The sequence below is a fragment of the Bufo bufo genome, chromosome 4, assembly GCF_905171765.1.
Source record: "Bufo bufo chromosome 4, aBufBuf1.1, whole genome shotgun sequence".
In the NCBI taxonomy this organism is placed as follows: Eukaryota; Metazoa; Chordata; class Amphibia; order Anura; family Bufonidae; genus Bufo; species Bufo bufo.
Genome location: NC_053392.1, coordinates 84856272 through 84875721, shown reverse-complemented (window position 1 = coordinate 84875721; position 19450 = coordinate 84856272). Strand labels below are relative to the sequence as shown.

At 43.7% G+C, this 19450-nt stretch overlaps 1 protein-coding gene across 2 annotated transcripts in view; it reads left to right on the top strand.

The window, feature by feature from the left end:
- ATP6V1C2 (ATPase H+ transporting V1 subunit C2) overlaps positions 1–18947 on the top strand; it is a 49056-nt gene extending 30109 nt beyond the window's left edge. For both annotated transcript variants that reach the window (XM_040430985.1, XM_040430986.1), the window contains exons 5-13: positions 365–459; positions 4477–4568; positions 7571–7669; positions 8943–9011; positions 10575–10667; positions 11912–12005; positions 13695–13792; positions 15042–15171; positions 18572–18947. In XM_040430985.1, coding sequence (XP_040286919.1) covers positions 365–459; positions 4477–4568; positions 7571–7669; positions 8943–9011; positions 10575–10667; positions 11912–12005; positions 13695–13792; positions 15042–15171; positions 18572–18670 — 869 coding nt within the window. In that variant the 3' untranslated portion in view covers positions 18671–18947. The remainder of the gene's footprint in view (positions 1–364; positions 460–4476; positions 4569–7570; positions 7670–8942; positions 9012–10574; positions 10668–11911; positions 12006–13694; positions 13793–15041; positions 15172–18571) is intronic.
- Positions 18948–19450: the final 503 nt, after the last annotated feature.

The window sequence follows — 19450 nt, the reverse complement described above, 5'->3', positions numbered from 1 at the left end:
TTAAATACATACGGTCATGTGAATTCTTCCTTAGGGTAGAGAACCTTCGGGAAAAAAAGCCAAATAAAATGTTAAAGGGGTTATCCCACTAATAACACGTATCCCCCTAGGACCCTCAGAGTCCACCAAAACGGGATTCCTCAAGTGCCGCCAAGTGCCCCACGTGAAGGGAGCGGCAGTGCACATGTGTGACCACAGCTCTATTCATTTCTATGGGGGGGGGGGGGGGGGGGGGGGAACAATTTATTTTCCTTTCTGCTCTGTTTTCTAGTCTTGTGAAATTCCTCAGAAATCGGCAGTTGTATGCTGGACATGTCTCGCTACTTGTCTATGATGTGTAACTAGTCTGTCTCTGTTCTTGCAGTTGACTTGGTCAGCTATATGTCCCGTTTTGAGTGGGACATGGCTAAATATCCCGTGAAGCAGCCACTGAATAATTTAATGGACTCTCTCAGCAAGGTGAAGTTATGGATTATTATCTTTTTCTAAAAAATTAATCAAATTAAATTAGATGTATTGAGCATTAGGTTTGTAAAAGCCTAAGAATCCAGTGATGAATAACAGAAAACCTGGGGTGTGATCCCCTCGTGAATGTCTCAGAGGGTCCCCCAACTCTGCTGTATACAATATGGTCACCCAACGCCCGAGAGGAGCATACATTGCCTCAGAACAGTACCAGAATATAAGCATAATGGGGTCATTGATCAAACTGGGGCAACTAAGCCAGTTTTTCTTTACACCAATTGATAATTTCCCCCCTATATGTAGTACTTTTTGGGGTCATTTATCAAACTGGTGTAAAGTAGAACTGGCTTAGTTGCCCATAGCAACCAATCGGCTTCCACCTTTCATTTTCCAAAGGAACTGTCAAAAATGAAAGGTGGGATCTGATTGGTTGCTATGGGCAACTAAGCCAGTTCTACTTTACACCAGTTTGATAAATGACCCCGAAAAGGAGAAATTTATCAAAACTGGCTTAGTTGCCTTTAGCAATCAGATTCCACCTTTCATTTCTCACAGATCCTTTGGAAAATGAAAGTTGGAATCTGATTGGTTGCTATGGGAAACTAAGCCAGTTTTCCTTTACGGCAGTTTTGATAAATCTCCCCCATATTGTACATACAATCACCCAGGGGCAGGGGAGTACACAGATCTCATGGGGCTCCATAGGAAAACATATCATGGGCCGCTCTGCCGCACCCAGCTAACCAGTACCTATGTGTCAGTCGATCCCAGGTAATGCCGAATGCAGAGCATAATGCCCCAGATTTCTGATAGAATTAGTTTTTATAAAAATTTCTTCTGCTCAATAAAAAAAAAAAGTCCCCCTTCTTCTTACCCACTTTATCCGACTTCAATGCTCCTATGCTCAGTGTGATCAGCATATTTCTCAATGTATATACACCAGACAACTTGCATAAATACACTGATAAATATCCCCCATATTGCTTCCCTTTACATAATATATTACAAAACTGGCTGCCTTAAGCCACCACTAGGGGGAGCTCAGTGCATAGGAATTTATACAATTACTGTAATAATTTCTTTGCACTGGGCTCCCCTTAGTAGCAGCTATATGACAATGCAGTGCTTTATTGTTGGAAAGAGAGAAAGTTTAGTGCAGGGCCTCTCCTACCACCCCCCGCCCACCAACAGAACCCATAGCAGTCCCATGGTCTGACTCCATTGAAGTTACGGCACTTCACATGAGTAGTCGCTGCATGCATACATACTGTATATACATAATCGCTGCATACTCACATCGCTGTCTACCAGATGTTCCCACAACTTTCATAAGTGAAACAGTCATGGTGACAGGTTATCTGAAATAAACCTGAAATGGTGTAAAAAAAAAAGTAAGTCATGTCTATCAGAGTTGCATATTATCTACGTACCTCCAGTTAGAAAGCAGCTTTCCGTAAATGAATAGTACAGGTGACTATAAGAAACTTTGTAATATATTTTCTTAAAGAAAAATGCTTCTATCTGCTTTTATCAAGCTCTTTACTGCTTTTAACAATGACGTCTATGGCGGAAGGGGCGGAATGGGAGCTTAAAGTGGCCCTAGAAAAAAAAAAAAAAGTGGCCCTGTTTTGTCGTTGGGTCCAAATTGATGGAAGGCAGGGGCAGCAATACCATTTTGTGGCACAATATACCACCTCAACAGAGCCAAATACCACAGTCCACCACAAAATACTGCCAGCAGCACAAAATACATCCCCAAAAACTTCCACTGGCCGGCATTGAGGAGGGCCCAGGTGGCCCCCTGGGCAACGGCCCACCGGGAAATGTCCCTGTAAGGTCTATGGCCAATCCGCCCCTGTATGGAGGAGGAGGGTGTTGGATGAGAGACCTAGGAATTTTAGTGAACAGCAAACTAAGCTGTAGAAACCAGTGTCAGGCAGCTGCCGCCAAGGCCAATAAGATAATGGGTTGCATCAAAAGGGGCATAGATGCCCGTGATGAGAACATAGTCCTACCACTTTACAAATCACTAGTCAGACCACACATGGAGTACTGTGTACAGTTCTGGGCTCCTGTGAACAAGGCAGACATAGCAGAGCTGGAGAGGTTTCAGAGGGCAACTAAAGTAATAACTGGAATGGGGCAACTACAGTACCCTGAAAGATTATCAAAATTAGGGTTATTCACTTTAGAAAAAAGACGACTGAGGGGAGATCTTTTTAATATGTATAAATATATCAGGGGTCAGTACAGAGATCTATCCCATCATCTATTTATCCCCAGGACTGTGACGAGGGGACATCCTCTGCGTCTGGAGGAAAGAAGGTTTGTACACAAACATAGAAGAGGATTCTTTACGGTAAGAGCAGTGAGACTGTGGAACTCTCTGCCTGAGGAGGTGGTGATGGTGAATTCACTAAAAGAGTTCAAGAGGGGCCTGGATGTATTTCTGGAGTGTAATAATATTACAGGCTATAGCTACTAGAGGGGCCTGGATGTATTTCTGGCTATAACTACTAGAGAGGGGTCGTTGATCCAGGGAGTTATTCTGATGCCTGATTGGAGTCGGGAAGGAATTTTTTTCCCCTTAAGTGGGGAAAATAGTCTTCTACCTCACTTTTTTTTTTGCCTTTCTCTGGATCAACTTGCAGGATGACAGGCCGAACTGGATGGACAGAGGGCTTTTTTCTGTCTTATGTACTATGTTACTATGTTACACACAAACTGCAGCGGCTTCCTCCCCTCTCCATAGACGTTTGTGCGTCATGCTGAACTCATAGAGATAAGAGGCTGAGTGAAGGGAAAGAGGAGGAAAGCAGCCCAGGAGAAAGCATAATTCTTTAATAAGATATATTACAAAGTTTCCTATATTCACCTGTACTATTCATTTCTGAAAAAACTTCTTTATCACTGGAAGTACGGTAGATTTTACTGAGAAACTGGCAAGAAAAGAGTTTCCTATATTCTCTTTCTTAGCAACAGGCATTGCAGAGGTCCATGACAGGATCGGCTGTCCTTGCGTATGTGGAAAACTAGTTCTGTCACCCACTATACTACACAAGGGATGGTAAACTTGTTTTATTTCTAAGTATAGATACATACACACACATACTGTCTATGCTCACTACATACATGCATACATATCTACATCCACTATGTATTAACGCACATACTCATCACATACATGTGTCCACACTTACTTTATTATACAGTTTATCATCTGGTACATCACTCCAGAACCCCAGTGCAGAATTTAGAACGGGGCCCCCAACCATGACATGGTGGCCTCTTATGGGCAGAGGGTCAATTGGGCCCCCAAGGCACCAGGGCCCAGGTAAGATTGCAACTTCTTCAATCCCTATAGGTACACACTGTTCTGATACCGTTAAAGAGGAGCTGTCTCCTCTCCAGACATGTCTGCTTTAATAGCTTCATGCATTCCCCATGTAATAACAATTCTGGAACATCTATTCTTATGACTCTATGTTGTGCCATTCCTTTATTATTCCTACTAGAAGTTATGAATCGCTAGCAGTTTACAGTGAAGGTCCAGATGGGAGTTAACAGTTGGGGGGGGGGGGTGTCCTTGCATAGTCTGACACTATGCAATCAGTGCTGATAGTGTCAAACTGTGTAGGGAAACACCCCCTACTGGTAACAGCCATCTGGACCTCCATTGTAAACTGCTAGTAATTAATTTACAATTTCTAGTAGGAATAATAAAGCAATGGCACAACATAGAGTCATAAGAATAGATGCTCCAGAATTGTTATTACACGGGGAATACAAGTGGTTACTAAAAACAGGCATGTCAGGAAAGGCGACAGCTCCTCTTTAAACGATAATGTTACTTAAATGGGGCTGAGTTGTAATACCAGAAACAGCACATAAACAAGGGTGGCGCTGTTTCTAGCAAAAAAAAAAAACAGACTTTTTTTCATCTTTTTCATTTTTGTGAATATGATCTAGGTGAAGCTACTGACGTGTTATCATTTTCCACATTTTTTTCAGCAAATGTCACAAATAGATACGGACCTGAAGTCAAGAGCACTTACGTATAACAACATTAAAAGCAATCTGCAGAGTCTGGAGAGGAAAACTGTGTATGTATAGAGGCTTATGTGAGTGCATTTAACTACTGATAATAATAATAGCATTAGGCACATGCCCATATTACCTCTATGTGCCTCTGGTATTATATGGAGGCGTTTATTTTCACATATCTGAGAGAGAAAATTGTGGCCTTCTTCAGTGCACATTATATATACGTAGGTACTCCGCAAGACAATGGCTTACAGTGGCACGAAGTGTGCCCATGGGTACGTGCATACCTGTGGGGAATCAGTGGTAGGACTCTCAAAGGCTGTATCTTTGTGATCTGTAGGATTCTGCCCACAAGTGGCCACTTGTCTGTTCTCAGGTGTCTACCAGATGTTCCCACAATTTTCATAAGTGGAACAGTCATGGTGACAGGTTATCTGAAATAAACCTGAAATGGTCTAAAAAAAAAAAGTAAGTCATGTCTATCAGAGTTGCATATTATCTACGTACCTCCAGTTAGAAAGCAGCTTTCCATAAATGAATAGTACAGGTGACTATAAGAAACTTTGTAATATATTTTGTTAAAGAAAAATGCTTCATGCTTTTAACAATGACGTCTATGGAGGAAGGGGCAGACTGGGAGCTTAAAGTGGCCCTAGAAAAAATACTAAAATTGGCCCCGTTTTGTAGTTGGGTCCAAATTGATGGAAGGCAGGGGCAGACTGGGAGCTTAAAGTGGCCCTAGAAAAAATACTAAAAGTGGCCCCGTTTTGTAGTTGGGTACAAATTGATGGAAGGCAGGGCCAGCAATACCATATTGTGGCACATTATACCACCTCAACAGAGCCAAATACCACAGTCCATCACAAAATACTGCGAGCAGCACAAAGTACATCCCCAAAAACTTCCACTGGCCGGCAGTGAGGAGGGCTCAAGTGGCCCTCTGGGCATCGGCCCACCATAAAATTTCCCTGGATCAACTTGCAGGATAACAGGCCGAACTGGATGGACAGAGGGCTTTTTTCTGTCTTATGTACTATGTTACTATGTTACACACAAACTGCAGCAGCCTCCTCCCCTCTCCATAGACGTTTGTGCGTCATGCTGAGCTCATAGCGATAAAAGGCTGAGTAAAGGGAAAGAGGAGGAAAGCAGCCCAGGAGGAGGCATAATTCTTTAATAAGATATATTACAAAGTTTCCTATATTCACCTGTACTATTCATTTCTGAAAACTTCTTTATCACTAGAGGTAGATTTTACTGAGAAACTGACAAGAAAAGAGTTTCCTATATTCTGTTGCTTAGCAACAGGCATTGCAGCGATCCATGACAGGATCGGCTGTGCTTGTGTATGTGGAGAACTAGTTGTGTCACCCACTATACTACAGAAGGGATGGTGGCACCTTTTGATGTACACCAACACACATCCACCAGAACTCCAAGTGATGAAGATCTGACCCTGGTTCCCAATGCTGGAGAGTGGGCTTTTCAGCAAGTAGTGTTTTATGTGACCACTTTGTAGAGGTTCAGGGTGGTAATTTAGCTCTGATTTTTTATTTTTTTAATGCAGGAGGCAAAAAAACACCAGTTTTTTACCACCTGCATTTCTTGCTGGGGTTTTTTGCCAGATGTACTATAATTTACGACAGAAAGCAGCACAAATGATAGTTCAAATCAACACCAGCTCATAGCAAATCTGGCGCATTAACTTCCTGGCAAGGTGCCGAGTTTATTAAGAGGCCTTCATGCTAAGGATGGTGTTTTTAATACCAGTCTTAGTACATCTCCCCAAGGTGTATTACCACTAGCGACTTCTTCATGGCGCTTTTCTCCTATAGAGAAGGTGAAGAGAGAAATGCCTGAAAAAAACGGAGCTGTTTTTTGAAAAGAAGCCAGAAAGACAAAAAACAAAAAACAAAAACAAGCTAATGAACATAAATGGCAGGAGAACAGAAACGTGTGTGTCCTGCGTTTCATATTTCCTATAGTCCTTCAGCTAACATCTGGAGCTTGGTGTTTTTACCGCAAAAAAATGCGCCAAAAAAATCAGGTGCAAAAAAGCAGTGCAGAAAAGCGCCATTAAAAAATTCCACCTCTGAAGCCAGTCATTGGCTGGAGCAGTGCATGTGACAAAGCTGGATGTTAACAGTGGCGAAAACGGAAGAGCGGAGAACCGGAGTGGCATGGAGCAGGTAAGAGTAAATATTTTGTTTCATGGTCATGCTGCGGACATTTGATAAAAAATATTTTTTTAAAGAGGTTGTCTCATCACAGGCAATGGGGGCATATCACTAGGATATGCCCCCATTGTCTTATAGGTGCGGGTCCATAGAAGTGAAAGGGAGCGCACCGCACATGACCGGCCAACACTCCTATTCACTTCTATGAGCCCGGCTATTTTCAGCGCCCCGTAGAAAATGAATGGAGGGCGGCTGCACCTGTGCGCAGTGTGTCCTCCACCACTTTCGGGGCTCCATTCTCGATATAGGTGTGCAGTGGGACCCGCACCTATAAGACAATGGGGGCATATCCTAGCGATATGCCCCCATTGTCTGTGATGAGACCACACCTTTAAGGCTGTAGTGCTCTGAGTTTTTTTTTCAGGCCTTTTCACATCACCTTCTCTATAGGGGAAAAATTGCCATGAAGGAAAGGCTAGTGGTAAGGTACATTGCATGCAAAAAAACGCACAAAGTTCACCACAAAAAAGTGTAAGAAAAAAAAAAATCATGCACTGGTAAAAGAAAAGTGCCAAAATCATGTGTGGGGACAATACATGTTTAAACCAATTGTTTGCCTGTGTCTCCTTTATAATAAAAATGCCCATAATAAAAATGACTGCACACAGAGGGGGAGATTAATATCAAACTGGTGTAAAGTAGAACTGGCTTGGTTGCCCATGGCAACCAATCAGATTCCACCTTTCATTTCACACAAGAGTTGTGAAAAATGAAAGGTGGATTCTGATTGGTTGCTATGGGCAACTAAGACAATTCTATTTTACACCAGTTTGATAACTCTTCCCCCAGAGTATTCAGTAATAGACCTCTCCTTTATTCCACAGGGGCAACTTACTGACCAGAACCTTAGCTGACATTGTGAATAAAGAAGACTTTGTGCTGAACTCAGAATATCTCATCACACTTCTGGTGGTTGTCCCAAAGTAAGCAGAAAATACACTTCTAGCATGCTGCACCAGAAGCAAAGGAGTTGTCCAAGATTTTAATATTGGAGGCCTATCGGACCATCCCTGCGTTGATGAGCGCTGTCCACTACAATGTTGGCGCTGGAGTGTAGTACCGTTGCCGACTTCCCACAACGTAGCTATGCAGAACAGCTGATCGGCTGAGTTGCGCGGTGCCGGAGCCCCGCCAATCAGCTAGTGATGGCCTATCTTGAGGATAGGCCATTACGTGAAAAAGGCTCAACAACCCCTTTAATTGTTTACTAGGATTAAAGTGACATGGGGCAGACACACAGGCGCATGGTTTGTTAAAGGGGTTGTCCACTTCTTGGCTACTGTTGATCAACGTGTGTGTAAGATGACGATATAGCACTAATATAGCCTTTGTGGATATTCTGTGCTGTTTTCAATATTTCATAAGCCATGCGCCCTTGTTGGGCAAATGTTCTGTACTGTCCGCATTGAGGCCTGTCCAGAAGATGGCTGCTGATAGAGGGTCATGTGACCAGATACATTACTCCGCCTTCTCTATTCACACGCACTGCAACCGCAATAAACTTCCAACACGTGGAACAAGTGCAGATGGCAGGTGCAGTGTATCTGAATGGAGAAGGCTGAGTGCTATGTCTGGAGTTATTTTTGCCTGGTCACATGACCCACCATCAGCAGCCATTTTATGGACAGGACCTCCGTGTGGACAGCACAAAAGACTTGGTTACCAAGGGGACATACCTCATGAAATATAGAGCAGAATATCAACACATACTATATTAGTAAGTGTTATATAGTCATCTTACATATACACTGGTCAACAGTAGCCAGAAAGTGGCCAACCCCTTTAAGGTTACAGGACACCTATACCGAGCCGTATGCCTGTGTGTCTGTCACATCACCAGGACAGATTTTCATTTTCCGGAAATTAATATTAAAGGTTTCAATTCAATTACTATAGGCAGATACCTTGAAACTGCCAGGAATTGGTACAGAAAGGTTATTGGAGAATTCTATAACTTTTCATGGCATCTAGAAGGCTACATTCACTTGGCCGTGGTGCCGTTGTGCCCGTCAACCGCAAACCACCGATCCATTAAACATGTGTACCAGCTGTGTGAACTCTGCATCACGGCGTGGACTCAACCTCAGTAAGAGGGATTATGGAGGCATAATGTGTTTTACTAGTACTGAACGAACGAATGATAGCACGTGGTCCTCACATCTGGTCCATAATTCTTTTATATTTTTCCACATACAGGACCAGTTATACCGCTTGGCAAAAGACCTATGAATCACTGTCCGATATGGTTGTACCTCGATCAACCAAGTAAGATTCAGTGGGTAAAAATGGTTGGAAATTCAGAGGGGAAGGGTAACTGAACGAAGAAACATACATTTTGTTTGATGTGGGACTTGGGTGACTAGAATGGTTGGAGGACTTGACAAACGTACATGTGGGACCTGCTCTAAGATAGTGGATCTGCTTTTATCCCCATGGCAGAGCTGTTGTACTGCTGTGTCTTGCTGGCCTGCAGGACAATGCAGAGTGCAGCATGTATAGCACGTCTCCAAAATGTTTGCGCATGAAAACACCTCTTTTTGAAGACCTTGCCCCTTTGATGTAGGCTGCATCCCCTTTCATGATACATCACACCCCCCTCAGAGCATGTATGGGTGCTAGGGCTGCAGCATCTCATGCAGTTAAAGCTCATGGAAGACTGCATGAGAGATTTGCTAGCCCATCTGGAAAGTCTTCTCTTTTTCTTGGAGAGTTGGCAAGTATGCCTGTAACTTCTCTTCAGCTTAGGACTTTATTGTATATAGTTCTATTAATATGGTTGCTGTATTTTAAAGGGGTATCCCCATTTTTGTCACTAGTGACATATCGCTAGGATATGCCATCAATGTCAGATAGGTGCAGATCACACCTCTGGGACCCACTCCTATCAACAGGTGGAGCCTCTCAAAGTTAAGGGAGAACAGCCGAGCATGAGCGGTTACCCTCAGTTCACCATTATGGGAGTCCTGATAATAGCAGAGTGCGCTTGCTCGGCTATTTTCAGAAGTCCTATAGCAGTGAATAGAGAGCAAGCCATGCATGCATGGTGCACTCTCCTTCACTTTGGGGCCCTGTTCTGAAAATAGTAGCAGGTCTCAGAGGTGGGATCCGCACCTATCTGATATCTGTGGCACATCCTAGCGATCACATCAATGTCTTAGATAGGAATACATGTTTAAGTTGGCGGGCACATGGGGATTTCCCTTAGTTGACTAGGTAGCAGTTGGCTATCATTCCACCTTGGTATGACGACAGGGAAGAACGTCCTTGGGCATCATGACCAAGGGAGGGCAAAACTATTAGTCCAGGGCCTTCCCCAGAAGGAAAGTACTGCAGATTGGGTCTAGACTGTGGAAATTGCTAGAGAAGAGGGCAAGTGATACAGAGACCCCACAGAGTCACCTGAGCCTAAATGGTAACCTGAAAGAGGGTGGGTCTATGCCAGGTGCCCACCAGAAGAATAGGACCTGATAGTAATAGAAAATGCACAAGGGAGTCACAGATGAGAGACAAGAAGCCCACAGCGGGTGAGACAGGAGTCACCCTGCTCTAGAGAGCACTGATGCAACCGTTCACTGATAATACACAACCGATACAAAACAAAACCATACCCAAACAAGAACGACAGAAGACAGATAGTAGACCTATTGGAATAGGCAGGAGAAAATTAATGGATACATAATCCAGGAACCACTGATGAATTCAGAGAAGGGACATATTTAGTGACACCAACGGCTGTAGAGACAAGCAGGGCAGTGTCACTCCCGGTCGGCAGGGACTGGCATGAACGGGCACCCTTGTTCATTGTGTTGTCTGGTTGCTTCTTTGCAGGATGATCGCAGAGGACTCAGAAGGAGGATTATTTACAGTCACACTGTTCAGAAAAGTGATCGATGAATTTAAAGCTAAAGCTCGGGAAATCAAGTAAGAGTTGTACATATCACTGTAGTCAAATGGACCATACCAATGAGAGGTTCACAGAAGAGGCCAGGAGGTCCTTCTACCATCTATCGATGCCCACCCTTTTATGGTTTAGGCACTTGGTGATTACTTACCTGACAATTCACTGATAACAGGCAACGGAAGTAACATCACCGACTCTGGGCAAATGGGGGCTTCTAGGAGCAGAAGAAAAAGGGTGTGCAGTTCACCCAGTTTTAGTTCTGTGACAGGTCCTCTTTAAGTTGCCCACATTACATAGCCAGACTGCTGCCTATATAAAATGTGGGATCAGGGCTTCAAGCATCGTGTAACATAACTGCTAGAGCCAGTAGCACCCCCTTCAGTAGTGCAAGGTGCCATGCCTTGACACACCAAATGCTACCCATGTTTTCACCCTCCACCTACAGGCAATGACTTCACATGCCTTTGTATATAATGATGGCAGGCTCTGTAAGAATCTGTATACATAATAAAATATATTCAATTTCATAGTCTGAAAACCACTACGTGGTGTATTGAGCTTTCTGCTTCCGGTTCAGTCCACTATGTTTTTGTCGGCGCTGGCGGCTGTTGAGAACAGCCAATCGGATAGGGTGCTGGATGTTGGATCCTCATCAATCTGATTACAGGTGATCAATATCCAGAGCCTGCACATCCTCTTTAAGAAGACATCATTACACCAGGTCACCACTTTCTAATACTTCTCTATAGCTGTGTAGACAGTGGGCTTGAACATGTCGGCAAAAGTTGCAACTGCAACCTCCATTGTTATCCCATTGGGCTGCAATAAAACTGAAATGTATATAATACATATAAAATATCAAAGAGCAAAAAATAATATAGGTAATTTCCTTTTTCAATTAATTTACATCTGTTTCTGAAAGACCGGGGTTGATGGTCACACAGCTTTCCTAAAGTTACCTATGCGGCAGGATGTATCAGTGTATAATTAGCAGGCGTTCCTTTCTGGATTATGGGAAACTTGAAGGACATGGAGGAGTGTGGGGTCTTCAAAAGCTTTTATGAACAGTCTCCACAATGGCAGTCAAACGTAGAGATATACAATTTATGACATATAGAACTTTATGGCACACGGCTACGTGAGTCCGGGCCATACATTTGGGGTATATGTTGGGAGAATGTGCAGTGAGAACAGAGCTTTAGACAGATGAGCGCTGCCTGCCATGTACTGTACTGAGTAACGATGACATTTCTGTACATTTTAGGTTCATAGTTCGAGAGTTTTACTTCAATGAGAAAGAGCTGCAGTCAGAAAAAGACGAAATGATTAAACTGGAGGCAGATAAGAAGCAGCAGTATGTAAGTCTTTAATACGACATTCATGAAGTTTGAACACATAGAAATGCTGTCCTACAATTAGGTCCATATATATTTGGACACTGACGCAAATTTTGAAATGAAGAGATTGGGTTTAAAAAAATGCTTTAGTTCCTCACATTTTTATGCAATCACTGAATTAAAGCTGAAAGTCTGAACTTCAACGTCATCTGAATTGTTTTGTTCAAAATCTATTGTGGTAATGTACAGAACAAAAATGTTGTCTCTGTCCAAATATATATGGAGCTAACTGTATATACAGATACTACTATAAAGGGGCACCCAGGTATCATTAAGTGGCACAAATGAGCTCAGGGATAAAACTCTGATGAATCCATCGCCAGGAATAGGGGATATTAAGACTGGCGTCTAAAACGACGGTCTTAATAAATGACCCCCTATGTCCTTATTCAATGAAGTCAGGTAATTTTCTAGCCTTATCATAGACACTTTGGAAATAAGGGTTTCATTTGCAAAAATAATACGAGTCATAGAACTTTAGCCCATGACTTTAATTTGTAATATTCTATATAATATGTCTGTACAATGCTTGGTGCTTCCTTTTCAGAAAAAGAGCTCCAAATCTCCTGTATAACCAAGAATTAATCTGGTAATATTCTGGCTGCCTAAAGCTACCACTAGGGGGAGCTTACAGTATACACAATTATACGGCTCCTATAAGCTCAGTAATAAAACAGAAGCTCCCAAACTCTTTCTAGTGGTGGCTTCATAGAGCAAGAATTTTCTATTTAGAGCTTTATTTCAGAAAAAATAGAGCTTCTATTCCACTATAAAGATATATTAAGAAATAAACCGGCACAACATGTTGTATATAAAGTGACATGATCTTAAAAGGTGGACATTCACTTTAAGAGAAACTGTAACTTTAAACTCCATATGTATTTTCTATTAAAACCTTTGATGGAGGGGTTCATGATTCATATAGTGGAATGGTTGAAAGGGTTACACCACTGAAAGTAAATAATAACATCACGTTCGGGTATGGGAGGGAAACACCATACCGAACATAGGAGGGAAAGGGGTGAGGGAATAAGACACCTCCTAGTAAAACCCTAATCAAAGTCCTGACTAACTACCAGTATGAACAGACCCCAGAGGTAGGTGAATTCATACGCAGAAATACCTAATGTCCTAACTCACCCTATCGGACCCTGGTACTAATGTCAGGACTGAGACAACCTGTTCCTCCAAGAAGGACGAACAGGAGTCTCCCTCAGGCCTTAATACAAATGACAGGGAAATGCAACACACAGAACCCAAAGAAAATACAAAAGGGAAAGAAAACACTTAACTTCAAGTGGCTATGGCACCACCAGGAACTCAGCCAAGATCCACACACCAGCTATCCACAACTCCAACTGAAGCTATAAACCGCATAGCATAGAGTGGGAGAAACAACAATAAATAGAGAAGGTTAAATGACCATAATAGCCACACCTGGGGAAAGAAGATGTGACAAGCACCAGAAACAACACAGACGTCATTTGATCCAAACGGAAGACATGTCAGATCAAACCACGTGTTGCCAGTCTCACCGATCTCCTGCCACCTGTCGTGGGAACGTCCATGACAAACGTTCAGTACATATGATGCATGAAGAGAACTTGTACTCTCCTATAAAAAGTTCATCTGTACTGTTTTATCCTACAGGGGCCTCTCCTGCGCTGGTTGAAAGTGAACTTCAGTGAAGCATTCATTGCCTGGATTCACATAAAAGCCTTGCGAGTTTTCGTGGAGTCTGTTCTAAGGTGAGTAGTTGTTCCAGTTTGTGAGAATAGTTCCTCCTAGGTGGAATGGTGCCCCTAGAAGTCCGAGGCATGTCTGTGAAGAAGGGCGCATGCACACAGGCATAATATGGCCACATACAACCTCTGGGCGGATCCTCTAGGAGGATGCAGGAAGGCAGTGTGCTCCGTAAATGAAATGGAAACCAGACAACTTCTGGGTGATAGCTAGCTAGCTAGCAAGTAAAGGTGGGTGATGCTTGCAAACTGGCACAGGGCCTAGAGAGGATCAAGCAGCTGAGGACCTCAGTGGAGAGGGGTAGCTGCGTAGCACTTTCTAGCACCTGCACCCTGAAGCAGCAGAGGAGCTTGGTCAAGATACTGTGTAAAGTCCAGCCAGACTAATGCAAGTAAGGGGCTGTTCACTTTTTGTCCGACATTTAACATATACTTTGGGGAAAAAAATAAGATGCAAAAGCGTAATACACTACGCTTTTCAATCCTGCAGAGTTTAACAAAAGTATGTATTTTTTTTTTTTTTTTTTACAATGGAACCGTATTGTGACGGCTGCCACTGTATGGGACCGTCTAATGCAGGGGTCAGCAACCTTCGGCACTCCAGCTGCTGTGAAACTACAACTCCCAGCATGCACGCTTGCTTGGCTGTTCTTGTATCTCCCATAGAAGTGAATGGAGCATGCTGGGAGTTGTAGTTTCAAAACAGCTCGAGTTCCAGAGGTTGCTGATCCCTGGTCTTATGCATCCGTTTAATGTACAATGGTCCCTCAAGTTACAATATTAATTGGTTCCGGGATGACCGTTGTATGTTGAAACCATTGTAAGTTTAGTAATTGGTTCCAAAGCCCCAAAATGTCATCCAAGATAAGAGAAAATGATTGGTTGGATCTGAGTCTTAGGCATTGTATGTTGAAAATATTGTATCCTAAGGCCATTGTATCTTGAGGGATCACTAGGTCAAAAATCTGATGTGTACACAGCATAAGACCTGTAAATAGGCACATGTGGAGTGTGTGTGATCTGAAGAGACGCCTATGCGAAGTGTGCATTAGCGCCCCCTATTGGCCACATTCTAAATTTCTCGTGATCATTCTAGGGTATATTGATCTCAGAAAAATCTCAGTTTTCTGTTGCAATTTTCATTGGACGTGGTCTCATGGTCCCTGGAGCCAGTTGTATTAGTAGTTTAGACATTTATTATTTAAAGATTGCCAAAACATTTTATACCGCGCAGTTAATATCCTTTCTATTTTAGGTACGGCTTGCCGGTGAACTTCCAGGCAGTGATTCTGCACCCCTACAAGAAGTCTATGAAGAGACTACGAGATGTGTTGAATGCCATATTCAGACACCTGGATGAGGCTGCAGCTGCGAACATGAAGGATGTATGTACAAAGCACAGGCAACACGTAGCCGCTCTCATCGTGCTTCCCATAAGTCTATGGTCACACACTCAGGTTCTTTGATGCTGTTTTTGAAGCCAAAACCAGGAGTGGATTCAAAAACAGAGAAGTAATATCTGGGAACCAGTGAGCACATAGCTCGCTATTAAACTATCTTACATGCCAGATGCGTGCTTGTCAATACATTCTAACGGTGTTTGTCCTATTTCCATTGGTGGCCCCGTTGTGGAGAAATTAGGCTTTTTATTTTATGCTAATTAGCCCCTGGGTGCAACCAGGGTGGTGCTGTGGCACTCAAGGCTCTGCCTCTTTTCTTCCTGGCCACGCAGCCGCCACTTTGACTGACCGTGCCAGGCAGTAAAGACGCACTCACGCCTGACCCTGAAGTCTCGCATTTGCTCGTTCGCTTCACTGTTTGGCAAAGCACAGTACAGAAGCCATCGAGCTTCTGTACTGTACTGCGCCTGCGCTGAACAGTGAAGTGAAGGAGCAATCGTGAACCTTCGGGTGATTTCAGGGTCAGGCTTAAAGGGAACCTGTCACCGGGATTTTGTGTATAGAGCTGATGACATGGGTTGCTAGATGGCCGCTAGCACATCCGCAATATCCAGTCCCCATAGCTCTGTGTGCTTTTATTGTGTATAAAAACCGATTTGATACATATGCAAATTAACCTGAGATGAGTCAGAGCTTGAAAATATGACTCTTCTCTGGTCACACAAGTAAGATATGACTCTTTTATGTTAATTTGCATATGTATCAAATCGGTTTTTTTACACAATATAAGCACACAGAGCTATGGGGACTGGGTATTGCGGATGTGCTCGCGGCCATCTAGCAGCCCATGTCCTCCGCTCTATACACAAAATCCTGGTGACAGGTTCCCTTTAAGTATGTCTGCCTGGCCCTGTGAGCCAAAGGGGTCGGAGTGCGGCCGAGAAGGAAAAGGAGCCTCTAGATGCAACGGCACCACCCTTGTTGCACCCAGTGGCTAATTGGCATAAAATAAAATAAACTAATTTCTCCACAACGGGGCCACCGATGGAAATAGGACAAACACAATTAGAATGTATTGACAAGCACGCTTTTGGCATGTGAGATGGTTCCATAGCAAATGATGTGCCGACAGATGCCCTTTAGTAGTTTCTCTGCTTTTATGATCCACTCCAGATTTGGGCTTCATTAGAAAACCTGAACATGTGGCTGCACCCTAAAAAGGAAACACAAAGTCAGTGTAGGCTTAAAGGGGTTGTCCTTTCTGCACCATCCTAGCAGGTCCCCCATCATGCTGTCACATAGAGATAAGCCATAAGGCGACATCCTCAGATCTTCTCAGCCCTGTGAATTCTGCAGTTTTGTTTCGCTCTCCTCCAGACCGCTTCCTGTAGATCAGGCATGCTCAACCTGTGGCCCTCCAGCTGTTGCAAAACTGCAACTCCCATCATTTCCGGACAGCCTACAGCAGGGCATGGTGGGAGTTGTAGTTTTACAACAGCTGGAGGGCCGCAGGTTGAGCATCCCTGCTGTAGATGATGTAAGGCTCCTGTCCATTAATCATCTCCGCAATTCCCTGCAGAAGGATGCAGTTCGCACATGGCCTGCGACATGCGTGCTGCTGCATACGGCACAGTCTGCAGCCTCTCGTGTGCCTTAGACCTGCATCCATGGCTCTCCAGCATGCTCTGTCTATCCATAGCTTCTGATAGATGTGATCGGACCACACTTCTCTATGTGATGCCTGTGGAAGGCATCGAGAGATATGCAGTTACCAGGGCTGCTGCCTGCAGATAGTGATTTCTACAGTCAATATAGCAGGCCTGTGCTACTCCAAAACAGCAAGTTAGCAAGAGGGAAAGAACAATGATATGATACAGGAGGACTAGGTTAGTGGGAATGATTTCATGTGGCTGCTGGAATGTCTCTTTAATTGTTCAAAAGGGGTATAATGGTTAGAACCAGTTGTCCCCTGTCCACCCGCTAGGGCAGTGAGGGTGAACCTTGAGAGACCGAGTGGCCAAACTGCAACCCAAAAAAACACTTATTTATCGCGAAGTGCCAACACGGCAATTTAAAGGCGTGGTCTCATTTCAGTAAGTGGCATTTATCATGTAGAGAAAATTAATACAAGACACTTACTAATGTATTGTGATTGTCCACATTGCTTCCTTTGCTGGCTGGATTCATTTTTCCATGGCATTATACACTGCTCGTTTCCATGGTTACAGACCATACTGCAATCCATCAGTGGTGAGACAACCCCTTTACCCTGAACACTACAGTCCAATGTAGTATGTCTTCGATGTACTTTATCATTTAGCTATAACAGCCTGCCTACATTCAGTGCGATTTTCATAGCGTGCCCTGCGCTGATGAATGGCAGGAAAAGTATTAGGCTACTTTCACACTCGCGTTTTGGGCGGATCCCTCATGGATCTGCAAAAACGGATCAGTTACAATAATACAACGGCATGCATCCATCCATCTATTTGTATTATCTGTAACATAGCCAAGACAGATCCGTCATGAACTCCATTGAAAGTCCATGAGAGGCGGATCCGTTTTCTATTGTGCCAGATTGTGTCAGAGAAAACGGATCCGTCCCCATTGACCGTTTGGTCTCAGTTTCATCAAGCGGACAGCAAAACGCTGCAGGCAGCGGAATGGAGACAGAACGGAGGCAAACTGATGCATTGTGAGCGGATCCTTTTCCATTCAGAATGCATTAGGGCAAAACTGATCCGTTTTGGATCGCGTGTGAGAGCCCTGAACGGATCTCACAAACAGAAAGCCAAAACGCGAGTGTGAAAGCAGCCTTAGGCATATTAGTACACCGTAGACTTTTTCCAGGGTGTGGGTGCCCACAGAGAGGGCTCTGAGTGCCATAGGTTCGCCACCACTGCGCTAGGGGATAACTGCTAGACTGGTAAGGCCCCTTGTTTCAATGGTGTGCAAGGTCGAGCATGCGCACTGCTGCTCCAGCCCTTTCTATGGTGCTGCCAGATGTACCAGAGTACAATGCTCAGCTGTCTCTGCCAGTCCCATATATTTTGAATTGAGCGGTTGCGTGCATGCACGACCATTGCTCCATTTAAACGTGGACATCAGATCCCCTTTCTCATGATCAGTGAGGGTCCCAGCGTTCAGAAACCGCAGCAAATCTAACATTTATCCCCCTACCTAGTGGATAGCCAAAAACCAGTGTGAAAGTAGCCTTGGGCATATTAGTACACCGTAGACTTTTTCCAGGGTGTGGGTGCCCACAGAGAGGGCACCTAGTGGATAGGGGATACCTTGTTCTAACCGGAAGACCCCTTTTAATTGACATCACCATGTAATACTGGTATTTCTTCTTGTGCTGACCATACTTTTCTTGCTATCGTAGGTTGGTATGGATATTCCTGGTTTACAACTGAACAACCAAGACTATTACCCATATGTCTTCTTCAAGATTGACCTGAATAGCTTAGACTTTCAGTCTTAGGTGTAAGAGACAGACCGTATAGCGAAATCTAGAGTGACCAACGGTCCTTTAACACTGTGCTGATATTGCTGCCTAGTCTTTTCTAGAGACACCAGATGCCGTCTTAATATGTATCTAGAAGCAACTCCATGGAATGAGCCAGTAATGTGCATGCTAAAAGCAGAGCCGCTGTCCTAAGAGGATGTCACACAGAAGGATGTAATATTTGTAAATTATATCATAGACCTGTGCCTGGTGGCCAGAGACCACCTACAATAAAAGATTATATATATATGTAGATCGGTGCAGCGCTTTTCTGTGTGTGTCGTACCCTCTTCAAATACAATGCATGCCCCAAAAGTATGTGAACGCTGCTTCGGCCATTTCAACCACGTCTATTGTTTTAAGGGGTTGTCCCACCATCAAATATCATATTCATATTCATATTTATCAATCATAAAAAAAGAAAGAATATCTGCCATTTGGATGCTGATAAACAGAAAAATCGAGTGAAGTTGACATATGCTTACATGGTATGGCGCCACCATCTGTTAGTATATAGCAATGTCCACATAATGAGCTGCTGGTGGTCAGACTTTGTCATTCTCCTTAGGCTACATGCACACGAACGTTGTTTGTTTCCGTGTCCGCTCTGTTTTTTTGGTGGATAGGATGCGGACCCATTCATTTCAATGGGTCCGCAAAAAATGCGGACAGCACACCGTGTGTTTGCATCAGTATGTCCGTTCCGTAGCCCAACAAAAAAAAATAGAACATGTCCTATTCTTGTCCGTTTTAGGC